This window comes from Brachyhypopomus gauderio, chromosome 3, assembly GCF_052324685.1.
Source record: "Brachyhypopomus gauderio isolate BG-103 chromosome 3, BGAUD_0.2, whole genome shotgun sequence".
Taxonomy (NCBI): domain Eukaryota; kingdom Metazoa; phylum Chordata; class Actinopteri; order Gymnotiformes; family Hypopomidae; genus Brachyhypopomus; species Brachyhypopomus gauderio.
In genome coordinates, this window is record NC_135213.1 from 6159694 (window position 1) to 6181281 (window position 21588).

The 21588-nt window shown below is 44.6% G+C and overlaps 1 protein-coding gene across 4 annotated transcripts; it reads right to left on the reverse strand.

The window, feature by feature from the left end:
* Positions 1–216: 216 nt before the first annotated feature.
* On the reverse strand, positions 217–21051 carry trpv4 (transient receptor potential cation channel, subfamily V, member 4). 4 transcript variants are annotated; one of them, XM_076999103.1, is made up of 17 exons: positions 20761–21050; positions 17987–18075; positions 16066–16499; positions 12302–12480; positions 11189–11341; positions 9673–9813; positions 6536–6834; positions 6103–6282; positions 5033–5191; positions 4791–4883; positions 4482–4549; positions 3279–3444; positions 2482–2548; positions 1818–2125; positions 1276–1403; positions 532–650; positions 217–356 (listed from the first exon to the last, which is right to left on the reverse strand). In XM_076999103.1, exons 2-17 carry the CDS (start codon positions 17993–17995, stop codon positions 241–243), a joined length of 2619 nt encoding a protein of 872 aa, XP_076855218.1. In that variant the 5' UTR covers positions 17996–18075; positions 20761–21050; the 3' UTR covers positions 217–240. The 4 variants fall into 4 exon arrangements, with proteins under 4 accessions (XP_076855218.1, XP_076855217.1, XP_076855219.1 ...); XM_076999102.1 differs by having other exon boundaries at positions 20607–21050; XM_076999104.1 differs by lacking the exon at positions 20761–21050 and adding an exon at positions 18777–18914.
* Positions 21052–21588: the final 537 nt, after the last annotated feature.

Genomic DNA, 21588 nt, shown 5'->3' on the forward strand with positions numbered 1-21588 from the left:
TCAAGTAATGCAGGGGGTATGAATATCATCCTGTCCCTGCGTTCCTGTCCAAATGGTCCAGCGATGGGGATCCAGCCGTCCCCGTTTGTCCAGAGTGGGCACAGAAGGATTGGAGTTGCAGCCATGAGATCCTCTTAATGACTCCGCCCCCATCCCCGGAGCAACTGTGGTTCTTTTGGGCAGGATGGCAGGATGGTCCCACCCCCCACCGCTACCCCCCGCCCCCACAGATGTCTGGCCCTAGACCTCAGAGCGGCGCCGGGTCCTGGTATTCATGGATTCCATCTCCACGATGTGATCTCTGGATCTTTTGTTCAGGTCCACCACCCGGGGAATAACCGAGGACCAGCGGTCTGCTACGACGTCCCAGACAAACAACATCAGAGTCCAGTATGGTGCCGGTGGGTTCATGCTAACCCCAGTCAGGCACGCGGTGCGGTGTTAATCACATGCAATGTCATGCTGGCAGAAGCTATACTTCAGTAGCTTCAGTCTGATTGTGTGTGCGGGATGAATTCACGTGAGACCCACCTCTCCGAAGGCCTCTCACACTGTGTCTAAAATCAGACAGATTCTGATCTTTGGGTCCAGGGTCCTCGTTAATGATCGCCAGGTTCTGGTTCCAGTGAGACCAGTTCACTTCATCCACCCTGCCAGAAAACTTTCAGGTCATTCGCTGTTGAATGTTTCTTTGCACTGTTTAGTTGAAGTAAATGGTATATATACCGAGTGATGTGAAATGAAATGTTCAGTCATTTTTCATAAGCTGCATAATCTTTGTACATATTACAGTCTAGCTTCCCAAAACATTTTTGTTTTGTAATACTGTTCCAGTAAAGAAGGAGAAATTATTATGAAAAGTTTTGCTGATATTTCACCATCAACCTTTAATCATGCATGTATTGAGTAGACTTCAATTAGTCCAAATGTATCAGTTAGCACTGATTGTTTAGTACTGACAGTATTATAACAAATGTATTTTGTTATATTATGAAATGTATTTTGTTATATTATGAAATGTTAGTAAATTTACTATGATGGCCTCTACAAATCAAATCTACATATTGAATCTACATATCTACATATCAAATCTTTGATCAGAATGAATTTATGTTTACTACACCACTTTATTATGGCAACAGCTATTGGTGCAACTCATTTAGGATTAGCCGCATTATTAAAAGATTAAATGGATGAACAGATCACATGCAACTCATCCTCTAAAAAAACAGCGAATATTCATATTTATGTAGATGTCGTAGGAAAGGGAGGCACCTGAAGCACCAGCGTTTATCCGGCGTGCCATCCCAGTTCTTGCCCACGGTCACCCACTCGCCGATACGGAAGGACCTGCGCAGGCACGTGGGAAAGGAACGCTCGATGTCCAGGACTGTGGTGGCCCACTGCAGGGGGAGGGACAGAGGACCCAGACGGGCTCTGCTTTTAGAAAGGGCTCTCCCCTCCCTCCTATTCCCCCCTCTATTTACCAGCAGTTCCTAGATCCGTTTTGGTATAATTAACCTGACTTAGAGAAAGACTGACCTAATTGACAACAACAGGACATCTGGCTAATAACTGAACACCCACCTGAGAGCTGGAACTCACCTCCCCTGTATCACTTAGTGTGTGACTGTGATGCTAAAGTAGAGTGATTATCTAATAAAAAAATACGAATGAAAGATCGTCTGCCTCACTGACATGTGACCCACCTGCAGGTTCCAAATGTTACTGCTCTCTAATTCCACCTTAAGGGCTTTGACCAATTCAATTAAAGCAGCCTTTAACCATCACAGTCCTCTGGGTAATGTCGTGCTCACCTGCACCTTCCAGATCTTCTTGCTCTCCTTGGAGACCAGGCTCACGGTCTGGCCCATGAGGGCGATCAGCATGTTTAGCAGCAGCACAAAGGTGAAGATGATGTAAGTGAGTGAGAGGATGAGGGACACCTCTGGATACTGGCTACCCCGGATCATGTTATCCACAGAGCCCATGCCCACGGTCAGCGTGAAGAGATCCACCAGGTAGATGCTGAAGCTGAATGTGTCTCGGCAGTGGGGATCATTCAAGCAGGACCCCGTGCATTGTGTGCTGTTCGTGGGACACACAGGCAGCAGGGACACCAGGGCTGAGGACAGCCAGAAGGGAGGGAGGACAGAACAAAACATGACAGGTAAACAGTCTAAACCCATTTTTGCTAGACCCTAAAATGAAAGAAGACTCCGGGATTACCTCACTTGAGCACATTCGTTCTGGGAAGCATCTCCAATAATGTTCACAGGGAGTCAACATCACACGGTTTACTCTACAATTCTCTGAATTTCCTCCTAGCTTTACAGGCTCGGGGCCCAGTCGGTCAGTAACTCCTCACCACCCTACAATTTTGCAGTACGAATGCATCTGCGCGCGATGATTCCGAAACTTCAGATGAACTCCAAGACACTCTACTGAGCTTGAATGAGTAACGTGTATTCTTGTTGTTACCTGAGGCATAGCCGACCATGAAGAGACTGTAGACGAGGAGGAAGCGGAGCAGCTCCTTGAAGAGGATCTAAAACAAACAATAAATGCACATTGAGCCAGAAACCCCACAGTTACACCAAGTGTGCCACAGGACATTCAACTCCTCATTATGTCATGCGGGTAATTAGTCCACCATTGACATGTAAATGAGGCCATATCTTACTGAGCTCTGGTTCAATCAGCCATTGTATTTCACTCCAAACAAGTTCACTCCAAACAAAGCATAAAAACTGCTTTTTTAAGTACATTTGTCAGTTAGCGACATGGTTATACATTCATAATTTTGTCATGACTTGCACATGTGAAAAGATCAGCAAGTTCACATGTGCCTCGTACTGGGGGAATTATCGTCAGACAGGTTCAGGTGGTGCTTGCTGTGCAGTGTTCTATTTTGAATTGTTAGCATCAAATGCAAATGAGGTCAACATACCACAATAAATCACGTAAATGGCAACATATGCCAGGAATCCACATTAAGGAATGAGGAAACGTGTTACTGCATGACATGCATGGCTCTCCACAGACGAACGTATGTTATAACACGTGTGAATTGGTGCTATTGTAATCACAACAATGAGGCCTGTTTATCTTCATAGCATTTTGACAAATCAGACAACAGAAGTAGGACTTTAGAAGTGTCATCTCAAACAAGACAAGGACTACAGTGATAAGTAAATCATTTAGTCTCTTTAAAACATACTGATGGTACAGCACGCCATGTTACCGCTTTATCATTGCATTGTTCTTGAATATTGTACCTTCTGGATCATGATGCTGTAGGTTCCTGTGAGTTTGAACCCTCTGGTGAAGTAGAGTGTATTCATCCAGCCCAGGACCAACGCAAACACCATCACGCTCAAGTACGCACTTATTCCCAACAGGTACAGTGCCGCCATTATTAGCACCAACACTGAGTACAGGAAGCTACCAACAAAAAACAGCAGGAAGCAGGAGGGTGACTGGTAAGGCAAACACAGGAAGGATTTCCCTGAGCATTACTGAGTTTTGGTAAGTGCCACACTGGCTCGTTCTTGACAACAGAGTCTATAACTAGCCTGGGCCTTTAGGATGGACCGTCCCAAATGCAAGGAGTGCAACTGGTTTCGGGGCAGGTTTTAAGGGCGCACATCAAAAACTGTCCAGGCAGGTTTCTGAATACAGTACAAGGATGGTCCAACCCTCATCACCCATTTTGTGACCCTCTGGAACACCAGCTACCATTTTTAAGGGATGTTTTAATTGCTCCATCAGATCTAGTGAACATGGGAGCCCTTGAAGGGAAAATATTAACTGTAGATGTAAAAAGCAAGGCTCAACCATAAGGTGCTGTGATCTGATGCAAATTAGCAAAATAATGGTGGACAAGCCTGCACTGGCAAAAGCTGGTTTGATGTTTAGGTTTTATCTATAGAGTTCATACTAGTTTTCAAAGACATTAAGTGCAGGAATCACCAAGGAAAAGAGTGCATTCCAGAGGTAAATGAGTCTACTAAAATCATCTACTGCTTAACCACTTCTTTCCTTGGAACGTGGAACACAGAACATAGCAGTGAACACGGAACATAACTGTGAATATAGAACGTGGAACACAGAACATAGCTGTGAACACGGAACATAACTGTGAACATATAACGTGGAACACAGAACATAGCTGTGAACACGGAACATAACTGTGAACATAGAACGTGGAACACAGAACATAGCTGTGAAGACGGAACATAACTGTGAACATAGAACGTGGAACACAGAACATAGCTGTGAACACGGAACATGGAAGATGGCTGTGAACATGGAACACAGAACGTGACAGGGAACTTTTTTCATTTGAATGGTGTTGCCAAAACAGGGACTGTGGAATTAATTAGACAGCTCAATTATAAAAAGAAGGTTCTGCATCAGGAAAACAAAGTAAGGGAAGGAGAGGTGGAGAGAGAGAGGGAGAGAGAGAGAGAGAGACTTACAAGAGGAGTTTGAATGAGCCCTCAACAAATAACCACTTCTCTCCTTTCTTCACTAAGAAATCCTTAATCTAAAAGGCAGAGAGAGATGTCAAAAATTACATCAGGGTACATTATTTAATTGTGTCAGAGGTATAATATTTAGGACTCACACACAAGTGTTTATAAGGTGTAGTCAGAGAATTAATAAGAGGATTTCTTATTAATTTCAGATTATTTAATAATGGCAAAGGAAGTACAAACAAGAATGCTTTACCTGTGGATTTACCAGCATCTCACACAGGTAAACTGTAAATAATGTGCGTGACTCACATTAGTTAAGAAGAAGAAGATTCCGGAGGAGACGGTGACAATTTCCCCCATCAACCGCACTTTGTCTCCAGGGGTTACATAGGAATATGGAGGCTGAGGAGGGACACTAAAAATTAACACAATTTTTCACACACAGTTTGGGACTTACACAAACACATACACATACCCCCACATACGTGCATGATAAACACACACACAAACACACACACACACACATTTTCACACCTGCCTGAAGTAATTACCTTGCTGTCAGAGGGTTGATAGTAAGCAACGACTGTGAAGATCGTCATGGTGATGAGGTAAGAGATGACGCTGATGTAGAAAGTTGCCGCTGCAAACTTTTTCCACTTTGCCCTCAGCAGCTCATTAATGGGCTCCACCGCCAGCATCTCATAACGGTTCTGAGGGTCAGACCAAACAAATCAAACACCGGCCAGCATCTCATAATGGTTCTGAGGGCCAGACAAAACAAATCAAACACCAGCCTGCATCTCATAATGGTTCTGAGAGTCAGACAAAACAAATCAAACACCAGCCAGCATCTCATAACAGTTCTGAGGGTCAGACAAAACAAATCAAACACCAGCCAGCATCTCATAACAGTTCTGAGGGTCAGACAAAACAAATCAAACACCAGCCAGCATCTCATAACAGTTCTGAGGGTCAGACAAAACAAATCAAACACCAGCCAGCTCCCCCCTGTCAGTCATGTCTTTTGTTTTGTTCTCTGTGTGTTTGAGTGTCTTTTATTTTGAAATTCCTAGTTGTCTCTGTTTTCACACCCCTGCCTTGTTCTCCACCCCTCAGGTGTGTCTTGTTGGGTTCCTTGTTTAGTTAGAGTATTTAAGGGTTATTGTAGTTAGGGTTATTGTAAGTTGTAAGTTGTATGGTCTTTGTTCTAAGTCGTGAGTTCTGATTTTTGTTCATGTAGTTCATGCTCCTTGTCTCTTTTCATGTTAGCTGTTCATGTCACCTCTGTTCTTTGTATGAGTACGTTGTTTTTGTGTTAGTTCTTTTATTAAAACTCCTAAAATCTGCATCTGTGTCCTACCTGCTCAGCCAAATCATCACACCAGCATTTCATAACAGTTCTGAGGCTCAGACCAAACAAATAAAAAACGGGCCAGCATGTCATAATGGTTCTGAGGGTCAAATCGTGCAAATGAAACAGCACACGTCCCCATAACCATCAGTTTATGCTACACCAAAAAAAACGACGCCCAGAGCACTTTAGAGACCCGCAGTGCCAAAGGCTTCTTGAACCCTGACCCCTCTCTGTACATCTGCCCCTCTATTCCTGACGGATGAATACCTCTATCCCACTGTTGTAGACGAGGATCTCAAGCACGGAGATGTCATCTCCACAGGTGTCCAAGGACGACAGGTCATACAGCGAGGAGTACACCGGCCCATACGCCCAGTCCTTGAACTTGCGGCACAGGTAGCGCGTCGCATGGTCCTTAATCTCTCTCTGGATTATGTGCTGAAACAACTGTGAGGAGGAGTAATGAAAACATCTCAGCACAACCCAAGCCTGTGTCTTAATCCCTGCTTCAATTTTATTTAATGCAATAATTCTTTGTTTTCTCCAGATCAGTTTTTAGTGAGTTTTTTCCACAAAGCAGGGAGATCTTTATTGGGAAACTGTGAGAAAACCGTTTGGACCCTGACATAAGACACGATGCAACGCACAAAAATGTCAGACATGTACAGGGCTTCTGTGTTATCGATGAGGGACACCTCACCCCGATCTTGCCCAGCTTGGCGGCCATCATGAGCGGGGTCATGCCCTCGTTGTTGGGCACTTGCTCCAGGTTGCACTCTGGGTGAAGCTTGGCACACTTGATGAGGAGCATGTCGTACATCTTGGTGAGGAAGCAGGAGTTGTCCTGCGTGTCGTCGGCCACCTGCACCAGCGCGTGCAGCACCGTGTTGCCCCGCGAGTCCTGCCGCCGCAGATCCGCTTTCTTGTGGGGGTTCCCCAGCAGGTAGTGCACCATGTCCGCTTGGTTGGTGCAGGCTGCTAGCGAGAGTGGCAGCTCCCCTGGCCAATCAAGACAACGGCAGCAGAACTTTGTAATTAGGGGATACCAGAAAATGGTAGTTTGTTCTGTTGTTATACTACACTCTAATTGCAACAGAGTATTTCTATAGCAAAAAAGGTGAGCCTTGTCAAGTGGGTAATCTTTCAAAGTTCAGAGTTTATGGCTTGTGTCTTAACTAAGGAAGCATTTACATTTAGGTTTGTGGATGTATCTTCTGTGTTAGTGGGTCAATGGCTGCAGTCTGAGCTGGATCCATACTTCCTCCCGTATAGTTGCTTCTGAACATGTGTTAGCTGGCCTGAACACCACTGGTAGTGGAATGGAACGGGTAACAAATGGAAACCTCATAGCAGGTTCAGAAATAGCTGGTAAATTAAACCTTCCGTCTGTTCCAAAACCACATCTGGACACTCGGGTCAGCCCGACCTGCTCAGCGGAGAGCGAAGCCAGTTAACCACTGAAAACCAACCGTCAGAAAGTCGCTCTACATCAGGGAAGGACTCCAGGGGGACGCGTGCTTTGATCCAAATGCCAACATTATCAAGCACACAATTAAATCTCCTCCTATGATCGGCCCCTTCGAAAACGACCAGACCAGACGCACACAGAGAGCGCGGGAGGGAGAGATGAGCCGTTGCCGGGGTGATGGATTACTTTCATGTCACTTCTCCTGGCTGTGCATCCCTCATTGATTCCGCACGCACCCCGAGAGCGGTTAGCGCAATCGCTAAATCACATTAGTCCCGTCGCCCGCGCAAAGGTCTGAGCCGCGTCGCCAAGAAGCTCCGTGGCAAATTACCTCCCTCGCTCCGGGTTCTGGAGGGGGTGGGGAGGATTATCCACCCACAGCCGTGCCCAGCGCAGCTGGAAATCATATTCAGGGTATTAAGCAGCTCCCAAGCACCCCGAACCAACAACACCCCCATCCCCACCCCTAACCAACCCCCCCCCAAGCCCACCCTCAACAAACACTACCCCTAACCAACCCCCCCAATCAACCCTCAACCCCAATCCCACCCCTAACCAACCTCACCTCAATCAACCCCACCCTAATCAACCCCACCCCCACCCCTGACCTCCACCACTACCCACCCATTGCGAACGAACTCCACACTGAAAACTACGGGAGAAAACCTGCAGCTCTCTGCCCGTCCTTGGAAGAGATTGAGCTTCTCTCATTATCTCACAGCTAAAGGCTCTCGCTGGGAAGGGAAACAGGAGCAGATCATCGCCAAGCTGGTTAAGCAGGAAAAGGAGATCCTATAAGCCTACAGTTTAAATGGGAACGATGCTTTGTATTATAATCTGCCTGATTCCAGCGCATCTGATTCCCGGAGGCCTGCTACTAGTTGTGTCTTTGAAACGTGATGTGACACCACTCTGGGATTCAATTAGTAAAGGTCTTTAAAACAATATTCTTACGAGCTGTATTAGAGACACTAATCACATAAGCAAACACTAAGGGGACAGACGTAGATTCTGGAACGTCACAGTACTGTAGAGATCAGAGAAGCTCATTTCACGCGAGGAGGATGCGTTTCAGTTCAAGACTGCTGGATTAAAGGAAGAGCAGAGAGCACTTATTTGCTCTTCCTTTAGTCCAGCAGTCTTAAACTAAAACGCACCTCACAAATTGACAAAATTCACAAAAGAATTCACAAAAGAACCACCAACAAGACTCGGGGGGCTGGCTAAGATGCAGTAGCCCCCTGCCACCACCAGAGGGCAGTAAGAGTGAGTGCAGACCAGGCAGGAAACCCCAATTAGGGTTTGATGAGGTTAATGTCCCAACAGCAGCTGCCTCTTTACTTCATGTTCAATAAGCCCATGCTTCTAACACACAGCACAGGCGCACCTCTCTCTCTCTCTTTCTCTCTCTCTCTCCCTCTCTCTCTCTCTCTCCCCCCCTCTCTCTCTCCCTGGTCATGCTCAGTTTGGTTTATGATCTCACTCTGGTCCTCCACGCAGTTCCACAAACCACCCCTGCCCACCGCCAGCCTCTGAATGGTTTAACTGTGCTCATGCCATAAATCGCAGTGAGGGCGGGGCCTCAAAACCACCTGACCGTACAACACTGCCCATCGTCCTTCATCAACCCTTTGATGATGATGATAATGATCACCTTTCATAACCTTTCACAACATTTTATAACATAACATTATCCATGCTATTGCGAATAAGCAAACATTGTCATCTCCAAACTCAAAAGAAATAAAATGATATTATATTCTACAGACTTTTTTTTCATGTTCAGGTAACACAAGTTCCCCTTAAGAAAATTAGAAAGACAAACAAGCCTTTATTCTGTTCAAAAATGTGCTCACAGAGATTTGTCCACTCATTGGAGTTGGTTTGTTGGGTTTTGCTTGGTTGTGAACTGCTTATGCAGGACTTCCAGCAAAGCGTTTGCCTTTTCCTGTTATCACACATTAGCGTGGCTAAACCCACTCAAAACACACATGCAGATACAGATGGGCATTCCACACATGTGAGTCGGCGGGGCGGTTTTATTGCTGAAATCATCATTAAGAAGAAATGAAAGTGGAACAAGTTCAAGAGCCACTGCAGGTGAGCTTTGGTGTGACTACAGGCCATGACCAATGGTGTGACAACAGCTGACATATGGGTAGAACCTGCCCCAAATTCTTAAACAATCTCACTGTTGTTAGGAAACTCATATGTACCGAACCTTCTGGGAGTAAGAGTAGACCTACTGATGTTGGACCGGTTCCTGCATTCCATATGCTACTAAATGATACTGAAATCAACTCGTTCACACGCTGTGAACTGTGGGAACTCCGTCATGGAGAAGCGGGCAGGTGGGCGGAGGGACCGACCGAAGTAGAAGTAGCCTCCCTCCACCCGCGGGCGGAAGAAGTGTCCACGGGCCTGAGCATGAACGTCAGCTCCCTTCTCCACCAGCAGCTCCGCGTAGTGTTTGCAGCGTCTCTCGATGGCAATGTGCAGCGCTGTCTGACCTGCACACACACACGCACACATGCGCACACACGTGCACACACACACACACACGCACACACAGCGATTTGAACATGTGCAGACCCATCATGTAAGACTCTCCTATTATGTTCACTGTCACATCTCTAAGCTATTTATGTGATTAAGCAAACAAATGTGTGTTGAGTGTGTGTGCGTGGAGAGTGACATGAATTCATCCCTTCATTCCCATGTCAGAGGAGTCGCACGCACGCACACACACACACAGACACACACACACACACACACACACACACACATACAACATGTTCTACATCACCCATGTGATGGAAGGTACAGTTCCCTCAACATGACGCTCCCCACCAAACCACCCTAGCACGATGCACATGACGAGTGACAGAAACAGCTCCACCCATTTGGAAAGGATTAAAATAATCGGGCAGTAATGACCTATGAAAAACCAAACAAGGGTGACTTACCACACACAGGCCCTTTGGGCTGTTGTAGGAGTGTTATTTATTTGTTTGTTGTTTTTTATTTTTGGATGCACCACATCCAGCTGTCGTTATGACACCCGCCGCTCGCGGACGTGGGGACTAATAGACAGTACGCGTCCAGGACGGTGTTCTCGGACAGCTCAGAGACCAGACAGACCCCACGAGGACAGCTGGAGAGATCCAGGCTGCTTGGGCAAAGCTCCTCACAAAGTGTGAGTGTACTTCACACTCTCTGTGGGCCGCCCTGAATGGCCTTTACAACTGATGTGTACTGAGTGAATAAAAACTTTTACAAAAAAAAAGTTTAACATTCAAAGCAAATCAGGTGAAAGGACCCAGAAACCAGAGTCTTAAATTAGTATGCAGTACCTAAAGAGCAAAGTACCAAAATAACAGAGTGTGTCGGCCGAGCCAGACCTACTCGCATCCTGCCCCGCGTGTGTGTGTATGTGCCCTGGTCATCTGTGTGTGTGTGTTTTTGTGTGTGTGTGTGTATCCATGCCCCGGTCCAGTGTGTGTGTGTATGTGTGTGTGTGTGTGTGTGTGTGTGTGTGTGTGTATCCATGCCCTGGCCCAGTGTGTGTGTGTGTGTGTGTGTGTGTGTGTGTGTGTGTGTGTGTGTGTGTGTGTGTGTGTGTGTGTGTTTGTGTGTGTGTGTGTATCCATGCCCTGGTCCAGTGTGTGTGTGTGTGTGTGTGTGTGTGTGTGTGTGTGTGTGTGTGTGTGTGTGTGTGTGTGTGCGTGTGTGTGTATACAAACACACTTAAGTAAGAAATGACAGCATGAACCTATTAAACCTGTCACAGTATGTTCAGAATTCTCACCCGATAGCGAGTGAGGTGTGTGCAGATTTGGGGGGGGTGGGGGGGGGGGGGGTGGCGTAGGGGGCGTGGCCATTTACCGCGGTAGTAGAAATCCCGGAAGGGGGTGTTGATGAACTCGCGCAGGTTGCTTGTGTGTTCGGCAACGTCCACCAGGCGGGGAATGGTGTCGTTCTTACCCCCGCGCAGATTCAGCAGGGCCTTGGACAGACATGTCTTCCCAGTGGACGGCTCTAGACAGGAGGACAAGAGGAGTGAAGGACAAACACTCGTTCGGTATGATCCACGGGTGTCCTGGTGAACAGGACCTGTCTCCTGAACTGACCGAGTGCTGACAGAGCTCAGAGGTATTTGTTTATTTCAGGCACACCTGTGTCCTAGAGAACATAGCAGGCCTGTGGTGCATAACTGGCATGGTGAGTTAAATCCTGTGTGTGTGTGTGTGTGTGTGTGTGTGTGTGTGTGTGTGTGTGTGTGTGTGTGTGTGTGTGTGTGTGTGTGTGTGTGTGTTTCCTCTAGCACACCAGACTGCACTCTGAGACAGTTTGCTGTGATTTTTGACTGCCACGTTCTATGTGTATCCGGAAGCCTTTGAGGGTTAAACCACTGTAATGGCAAAAATGTGCTATCTTCTTTGTCTATAATGAAACCGTCAGAGAGAAAGCATTCCGGTTCACTGTTTATAAAATTACATAACACTGTGATTTTCCTGAGGAAGTCATAGATGTTGCATTTGCTTGTGTTTTACTGGATTCAATAATCTATAAACAAGCTGTTGTTAAGACAACAAGATCTGACAAATAAAACAGTGGCTAATAGACATCAAAACTTCAGGATCCTCCGAGATAACATTCGGAGGTCCACATCCATTTTTAAGGATCCTCCACGAATCTCTTATAGATGTGACAAAAACATTAAAGACATGCTCATCAAGAGTGGGAAGATTAACCATTCAGAGTTGTCATCACCCATTCATCCTCATATATTACTGCAGGAGTTTTACTGCATTTGTGATCACTTTGTCTTCTCTGTGCCCCTACATACCCTCTGAGGTATCTACAGAGTTTACATAGGGACATTAACCTACACTGACCACAGTCCTTTCTGTGTTCATTCCAACCACACCAAATCTCACAATTTCACCTACCAAATCTGATGCTTCATGGGACAATCAGCACGTGCCCATAACTCACCTCGGAACTCCTCGTCCGTCAGTCTCTTGTTGTAGGCCTTCAGGTACTGCAGAAGGCCACTGAGGGCCTGAGGGTCAGCCTGCACCACAGCGTCGAACAGCATGGTGCGGGTGAACACCTTCAGAGTCTTGGGAGAGTCCAGGGTGACCTCGTCTAATGACATTTCATTCTCTGTCTTCCTGAAAAAGGGGAGAAGCCGCTTTAGGGCTCAGGGCCAAAGTGGCGGTAGGTGGACCAGGACCTCCTTTGGAAAATGGAGGTCTGGGTGGAGGAAGAACCATGGAGCTTCGGGAGGAGTTGTAGTTCAGAAGCTCTAGAACAGATAAGGACGGTGCCCTGCAAAGTCCAGGAGAAGGAACCAGGAGACAAACGAGAAGATGGACCAGGAAATCTAACCATTCAAATGAGTTGCTGCACAGAAATTTAGAACCATTGGGTTAAATGTGAGAATCTTTGAGTCTGGGTTAGGTTTACAGAATCCAAAAAAATATGATAATGCCATGATATTGCTATTACTATTTTTGTGATGTGTCATTTCAAAAGTGGTGGTGTGTAACTACTGGGTTGAGGATTCGGTTCCCTGACCTAAGGCCATGACTGAAGAGCCCTCAAGCAAGCCCTTGAGGAAGGCACCTAACCCCAATTGCTCCCTGGGTGCTGGGCTGGGCTGCCCACTGCTCTGGGAACATGTGCACCATGGCCCCCTAATAATCATCTAGTGTGTGAAAATCACAATATGGATATAAAAAGTCTATACACCCTTGTTCAAATGCCAGGTTTTCGTGATGTAAAAAAATTACAGCAAGACAAATATCTTCACAGTTTTTTCCACCTTTAATGTCACCCATAACCTGTACAATGCAATTGAAAAAATATATAAATCTTTCAAGGAGGTGAAGTTAAAATAAACAACTGAGATAATGTGGTTGCATAAGTGTGCACACCCTTTTAGAACTGGGGGTGTGGCTGTGTTCAGATTTAACCAATAACATTACACGCATGTTAATTTGGAGTCAGCACACACCTGTCACAAATTAAAGTGCCTCTGATAAACTTCAGCTTTTCTAGTAGGTTTATCCTGACATTTTTGTAGCCACATCATCCAGCACAAGCCATGGTCCGCAATGAGCAGTCACAGCATCAGAGGGATCTCATTATTCAAAGATATCAGTCAGGTAAAGGCTTCAAAAGAATTTCCAATTCATTACATAAACCATGGAATACTGTCATCATCAAGAGGAGAAAACATGGCACAACAGTGACATTACCAAGAACAGGATGTCCATCCAAAATTGATGATAAGACAAGAAGAAAACTGGTCAGGGAGGCTGCCACTGAAGGAGCTACAAGAATATCTGACAAGTACTGGCTGTGCAGTATTTGTGACAACAATCTCCCGTCTTCTTCATATATCTGGGCTATGGGGTAGGGTGGCAAGACGGAAGCCTTATCTTACAAAGAAAAACATCCAAGCCCGGCTTAATTTTGCAAAAAGACATCTGAAATCTCCCAAAAGCATGTGGGAAAATGTGTCATGGTCTGATGAAATCAAGGTTGAACTTTTTGGACATAATTCCAAAAGGTATATTTGGCGCTAAGACAACACTGCTCATCACCAAAAGAACACCATACCTACAGTGAAGCATGGTGGTGGCAGCATCATGCTATGGGGCTGATTAGCTTCAGCTGGACCTACGGCCTTAGTCAGGGTGGACGGATTTATGAACAGTTCCAAATTCCAGTCAGTGTTGTCCCAAAACCTTCGGCCTTCTGTTAGAAAGTTGAAGATGAAGAGGAACTTCATCTTTCAGCACGACAATGACCCAAAGCACACATCTAAATCAACAAAAGAATGGCTTCACTGGAATAAGATTAAGGTTTTGGAATGGCCCAGCCAGAGTCCAGACCTGAATCCCATCTGTGGGGTGATCTGAAGAGGGCTGTGCACAGGAGATGCCCTCGCAATCTATCAGATTTGGAGCGGTTTTGCAAAGAAGAGTAAGCATATATTGCCACATCAAGATGTGCCATGCTGATAGGCTCCTACCCAAAAAGCGCAGGCCCACGGACACAGACTTTGAGTGCTGTAATAAAAGCCAAAGGTGCTGCAACAAAATATTAGTTTAAAAGTGTCCATATTTATGCAACCAGGTTATTGTCAGTTTTTTTATTTTATATTTTTCTGCTTTAAAAGTTTGTTTGTTTTTCAATTGAATTGTACAGGTAATAGGTCACATTAAAGGTGGAAAAATATTTGTAAATCACAAAAACCTGGCATTTGAACATACATAATGTATGTAAATAACATACTGTAAGCACTTATCCTATCCTAGCACCTATCCTAACACAGTAATTATCACAAAAACGCATAAAATACGTTTAATAATGAAATGAAACAGGAATAATAAACACTAATAAAAAGTTTGCTTTACGACATTTACAATGCAAAACCATTCAAGTTGAAATACATTATACAGTAAATGGGAGATGTGTTGTAACCATGAAACATCGTAACTCGGGACTGACGTAATATATATATATGGGGTGATATCAGGGAGTAGCAGAGGAACAGTACCACGCCAGTCCTCAGTACCACCCCAGACTGGTCCAGTTCTGAGGTAGTTGCTGTCAGTTTTGAACAGCAGCTGAAGTGACCAGCAAGCCAGTTTTCCACCACAGCAGTTGTGCAGTTGTGAGCAGATCGGAGCCATCAATAGACCTCTGTACACTGAGAGTAAAAGAAAACACGCACACATCCTGACGGAGCAGCACAAACATTACCTCAATGGCTAGAGGGGAACTGCGTATGAGCCCCTCCTGTAGCATGAGTGTATTAGTGTACTCTTAGTTACCAACAACAGGCCTGTGCATTCACTATTTTACTCTCTTCTTGCTGTTCAAACAGGACGCCCACTCCCCGAGATCTACCACCCTGTAGAGTTTAGCTACAAGCTCACTCCCCGATATCTACCTCCCTGTAGAGTTTAGCTACAACCCCACTCCCTGAGATCTACCTCCCTGTAGACTTTAGCTATAAGCTCACTCCCCGAGATCTACCTCCCTGTAGAGTTTAGCTACAAGCTCACTCCCCGAGATCTATACCTCCCTGTAGAGTTTAGCTACAAGCTCACTCCCCGAGATCTATACCTCCCTGTAGAGTTTAGCTACAAGCTCACTCCCCGAGATCTACCTCCCTGTAAAGTTTAGCTACAACCCCACTCCCCGAGATCTACCTCCCTGTAGAGTTTAGCTACAACCCCACTCCCCGAGATCTACCTCACTGTAGAATTTAGCTCCAACCCCACTCCCTGAGATCTACCTCCCTGTAGAGTTTAGATCTAACATCATTCCCAGAGATCCACCTCCCTGCAGAATTTACTTATCTACTGTATACAGCAACTAAATGTTTGGAAACTGTATTATGATGAGCATGTATGGTTTGCTTTTTACCAGAAAACAGACTCATCTAAATTTCAGATTGAAACTTCAAATCAGAGAGCCTAGATCAGCTCCTGACATTAATATGAAATCAGTGTCATACATGACATGTTTCATACATGACGTGTCACCATGAATATGCAGTTACTGTGTGCCCAGTGTACATACTGAGACCCTGATGAAAACACAACACACCTCAATGTTCCCACAAGCCCAAAGATTTTACCTACATGTGTATATATTTAAATACATTTCACTTCCTGCATGATACCATCCCCTTCCCCTTAGATGAATGACCATTCTATTCAGGTTTGGTGTCTCCTCACCCTCGAGGAAGTTTCTTCTTGCGTCTCTTCTGGTTGTTGGTCTCCCGAAATGACCCGTAGTGAAAGAGAGAGTCCATCGGCGCCTTCTTGGAGCCAGGGACACCGGGTGACTCGTACATATCTCGCAGGTCCGTCTGGGTTGACAGGCCCTTCTTGAAGGCCCCTTGGAACTTGTTCCGGAGGTTCTGCTTGCTTTCATTGGGCAGCTGTCCTGTCCGGACCTGGTCCGGGACGGGATCCTTCGGGGCAGAAACATCAACTTCATCAAGCAGTTCAGCCAACGAGGACAGAGGAAAGGTGGCATCCATGTTCACCAGGCCCTCTCCGTCCTTGGCCACATCCTGATTGGAGGGTGCCATGGCAGCAGAGTTAGCCGTGGCTAACGGGTTCATTACTGTCCCAGCCAAGCGATACTGCCGTAGCGTTGAGGATTTCTATAAATGAGTCAAGGAAAGTAAACTTTAAACACAAACATTCAAGTCATAGAATACTTCTGCTGTATTTTTTTTCATGTGGTACATTCTAATTTTAGTTAACCTTCTAATTCTAATTCTAGTTAACCTTTAGAAAAATTCAGAAGCCATGAAAAGTGTAGAAATCCATGAAACCATTTACTGACTTCAATTTTGCAATTTATGTTATGACCTTATTGCAATGATTTGCCAGCTCTGAAATCTTGGACTCAAAAAAAGAAAAGAAAACATGAAACAAAACACAAACAGATGAACCCAAGCAGGTTCAACCACATTATCTTCACATAAATCAGGCACACAAGCAATCTAAATAATCACATAAAAATGTCAATCAATGTAAGGGTGGTCTTAAGTCAACACAGCAAACAACACACAACAGAAAACCATCCCACAATTTTCTTCACTAGGAACGAAAAAACAAAAACTACAGAATTTCTTCTCTCAAGATGTAGCTATGAAGATACACAAATAAACACACCCACACACACACCCAAACATTCCTGGTGCTGGCAAAATGTTGAAACTAAATTCTAAATAAATAGTTTACCTTAGAGTCATATTCATGATATGGATAACTGAGTGTGCATAAAAAAATGTAATTATCAGCTCATAATAGAATGACAGCGGTACCGGCCATTGTAATTTGAAATAAGCATTAAGATCTCATTATGTCTGAATCGCCATCTTTGTTGGTCAAGGTTTTGTGCACAGAACACTCAGTCACGCCTGGCATGCAGTAGGTGCCGCGAGGCAGAGACACCTCCCGCCTTTATGTGCTGTGCACAGACAGGACAGCGACTGACCCCAGGTCAGTGTAAAAGATTCTCTTTCTTCATTCAGGCCCAGGACTGCGACAGCATGGGTCGACCCAATAAATGCGAGAACGTACTCGCCCGTCAGCCGTCTGTTAGCCGCCGGCCGAGTGTGAGCACTTTGCCATCTAACTCATGACTTCATGATTCTGGGAAGGAAACAGAGGTTTCCACTGCAGGCTTCAATACTGGCTGTGAGCTTCTGAAGTCGATGCAGTGGATTGGTTAAGACCAGTTCCCACTCCACATCGCAGTGTGTATATGACCTCTAAATACAAATGCTAATTCAGTCCTAAAATGTACCAGCTTGTATTCATTACAGCCTCTCAAACAGACTTTGAATTGTTCATAGAAAGTTCTACTCTGCAGGACTGGACCTCATCTTCAACAAATGTTGATCAAGATATGTAAAACCATCTTACTAAGCCAGCATTTCAATCCACACTTTAAACAACCTAATTAATTTAGACTTTATGATCCTTGATTATATGAGAACTGTGAATACAGACCTATTACGTTAAGGGATTCACAGTGAGGAAAGCATTCTAGGTGTAACCCAGGAGAAGGTTTTAAAAGCTGCCTCTGTTTGTGGAAAAGGTCCACCTCCCCTTCACACACACCCTCCTTTCTCCTTACCTCATTCATCTCTTCAGTCCTGTGGTGTGAAGTTCCTGTCCAGGGCTTTTGGGGAGTGAGGTGTTTATTCACTCATACATTCAACCAACCTGTAAGAAACAGCAAACACATGTTCAAACAAACTCTAATAGTTTCCCATCTTGGTGCTACGACTGCAGGCCCTGAATCGTCTCCAAAGTGCCAGACTGACCAGACGGTCAAGACTTTCATGGACAGACAATTGCGTTTACTGGGTTCGAATATACAACCGATGACTTGAGACTGTATCTGTACCACAGAGCAAATATAAAACTCACTGTTATATGTGGATCACACTATTGGCCACAGTAATATGTACAGCAGATAGCAAGACTGTAAACAGACGCATCCATTCAATGCTTAACTGGTCAGTCACGCAATCACCTCGACCGCAGAGAGAAGAGCCACAAAACTTCACTGATGTCCTGTTGTGCTTCAACCTAATTGCCAGCCCCACCTACACCACCCTTTCTGGAGCAGGAGGGTTCAGCACCTGATCTACGAACCACAGCCACCCAAGCACGTCTAAAATCCCCCACTGATTTATTTGTTACCAAATGAAGAACTGATGTGATTGTTTATATTTGCTGTGATTGCTTGTTTTAATTATTATTGTTGTTGTTGTTGATTGACTCTCAAATAATTAATGCAGAATGGTTTTCTCATGCAGTACTTGTGGAAGCCAATTTCCTTCCAAGGTGGGACAATAAAGTGAATCTTAATCTAAATCTTAATCCCCAGTTACCAACGCCCAGCACTGATTCCATCTCACCTGGCAAGTCATGACTCACCGCCCACTCCCCAGTAATCCAAGTACTCTCACGCAGCAGGACGCCACTGGGCTGACTGGTATGCTGGGGTTTCCCAACTCTGGTCTTGTTTTTATACACTGCAGGTTATCGTCTCCGGATGTCACCATTGTCCCTTTTCAGGAATCTCTCAATCCCAGCCTTCTTCTCCCACACGCACGCACACATTCAAACAAGACTGGTCCTGACCAGACATGTCCCGGGACTGCGGATACTGAGGTTTTTATGTACAACAACATTTGGGTAGACCTGCAGAGGCATTTGAAGGCTCTACCAGCCTGAGGGGGTCACCGCAGGTTTGATTTGAAACCAGTGCTACCAATATTACCTCAGTACTACCGATATTACCTCAGTACTACCAATATTACCTCAGTACTACCGATATTACCTCAGTCCTACAGATATTACCTCAGTACTACCCTCAGTTCAAGAATCACTGCACCCTCAGACCAGGTTTTACTACCACAACACCAAATGTTCTTCAAATCAGAACATCGCTTTCCCTGAAACGTCAGTGAGCAGTAACACTGGGTCATTATTCCAATAGCCCTTTATTTCCTCAGGGGGAGGCAGCTTCCTGACACCTGCCTGTACCTTTACGCCTCTGCCCTATACCAGGCATCGCCAGTCTCCTTCCACTCCCAGACAAGAGACCAGGCCGAGATGACCACCTCTGATAGGCTAGTCGAGACAAGAGGGGACACGTTGCCCTCTGCCATGGAGCGTTCCTCAGATAAGCGGAGGCAGGAGTGTCTGTTTCCCCCAAAGTGTTGCGTGAAGGCGACCATAAAACTCAAAGAGCAGGTTCACATGACGGAGATCCCATCTGTCACGATTTCGTGAAGTAGCCAAAGGAGCTAGCTATGTTGAGGAAGGAGACCGAGAATAAGAAAACAAACAGCTGGCAGAAACAATTAGCCTACAGAAAATGTTATTCTTCCTACAGGACTGATAGAAAGAGAGAAAGAACAGATGTTTCTCACAGGGAAACGTCTGCATGGTTGAACAAAGCACTGGTAGGACCATGACTACCGTGAGAAACATGATGAAATGTAACACACAATGCACACTATATACATATATACTAACCCTATATACACTATTTACACCACATACACTACATACACTATATACACTACATACACTATATACAGTATATATACCACATACACTATATACACTATATACAATACATACACTATATACACACTCCCACTGAGGATGCTGAAGATCATCAGATGGTTTCTGAGGATCTTGTGCACACACATCTTTGAGTTGCCCACGTTCTAACGCATTTTTAATCTAAACCTTTCATAACATGGTAAATAGGAGATTAGAGACAGCACACTGGGAAAGAGACCTTAACTAAACAACCCGAAGGAAAGCTGCGCTCCACGGTAATCTTAATTACAGTAGGCTATACAAATAATCCATACGTGATTATTTAGATAATCTGCCTGTTTCTGTAACGTTTTACATAATCACAACGACAAAAAATAACAGAAATCAACTACAGTTTGATCATCTGTCTTCATGATCCATTTGGTTTTACAATTATCTTTCGGGATTAAACACGCACGCACGCACGCACACACACACACACACACACACACACACACACACACACAAACCCCACTATTTTGTGTAGCAAACTACAGTGCAATTTGACGTAACATATTCAAAGCGAAAGCTGCAGTGAAACAAAACTGTTAACAAATTATTAAACCTTTTTCAATTATACGCTAAATTTGACATTGGACATATCAAAAGCACCTAAAAGATGGTTGTCTTACCAGAAAAAACTAAACTGATTTGCTCCTGTGAACCGAGCGATTAATTGATAGGCGCGGATTCCCCCAGAAATAAATCTCAGAAAATTCGAATTCGGTTTTAATCCGTTAAAATCCGATTCTTTTAAGATTATGTAAAAAATATTCAGGAGCCTACTTAGTATTCTGTATTGAAGTCTACTATCCACAATCCCTTCAGAGATGTTGAGCGAGAGCAGGTCTAAAAGTTTGTAAAAGTGTCCGAACTTCGCTTCTCCAGTGGAGATTTTCGCCGCCCCTAAAATGAAAGCGCATAAACATTCAAATGACTCTTGGAAAAGTCTTCCCATTTAGATCCGGTGTAAATGGGCAAACGATTTCAGGTTAACGCGTGCAGTCTTATAACTGACTTCGTCACACAAAAAATCACGAGGGTTATTTTATTGATGTAAAGTTTGACAGAAGATCTCTCGTCTGCGGGAGTCGCTGTTCTACCTGTATTCAAGAGTGCATCATTTATTTGCATCATTCCTTCCCTGTTACATAAAGTGAGTTATTTGATTACTGGGGTAGGCATGTAAGAAAATTCATGTCGTCTAAACTCACGAGACAATTAAATGATCTAGACTATAGTATACGATATTTACTTTAAAAATCGGTCATTCTGCTTGATATATTCTCAATAGATACTCAAAATAAGAGGTGAAAGTCTTTTTGAACTTCAATGACCTTTTGATGAAGTGTGTGGATAGCAGCGCACTCGTGTGTTGGGCTGAAATATTGCATTGCATATTTTCCTTCTGTTGCCTTTACTGTAAATATCTTTATAGTACTGTGCAAATTGTTGTTAATTGCTTAAATGTAAAGTTTTTTTATTGTCAAAAATAAACTTTGAACAGTTCAAATATGGACTTTTTTAGTGCAGCATGTTTCCATACCATAAATCATTTGCAGTATTGTGTGTGTGTGTGTGTGTGTGGGGGGGGGGGGGGGGGGAGTATTTTTT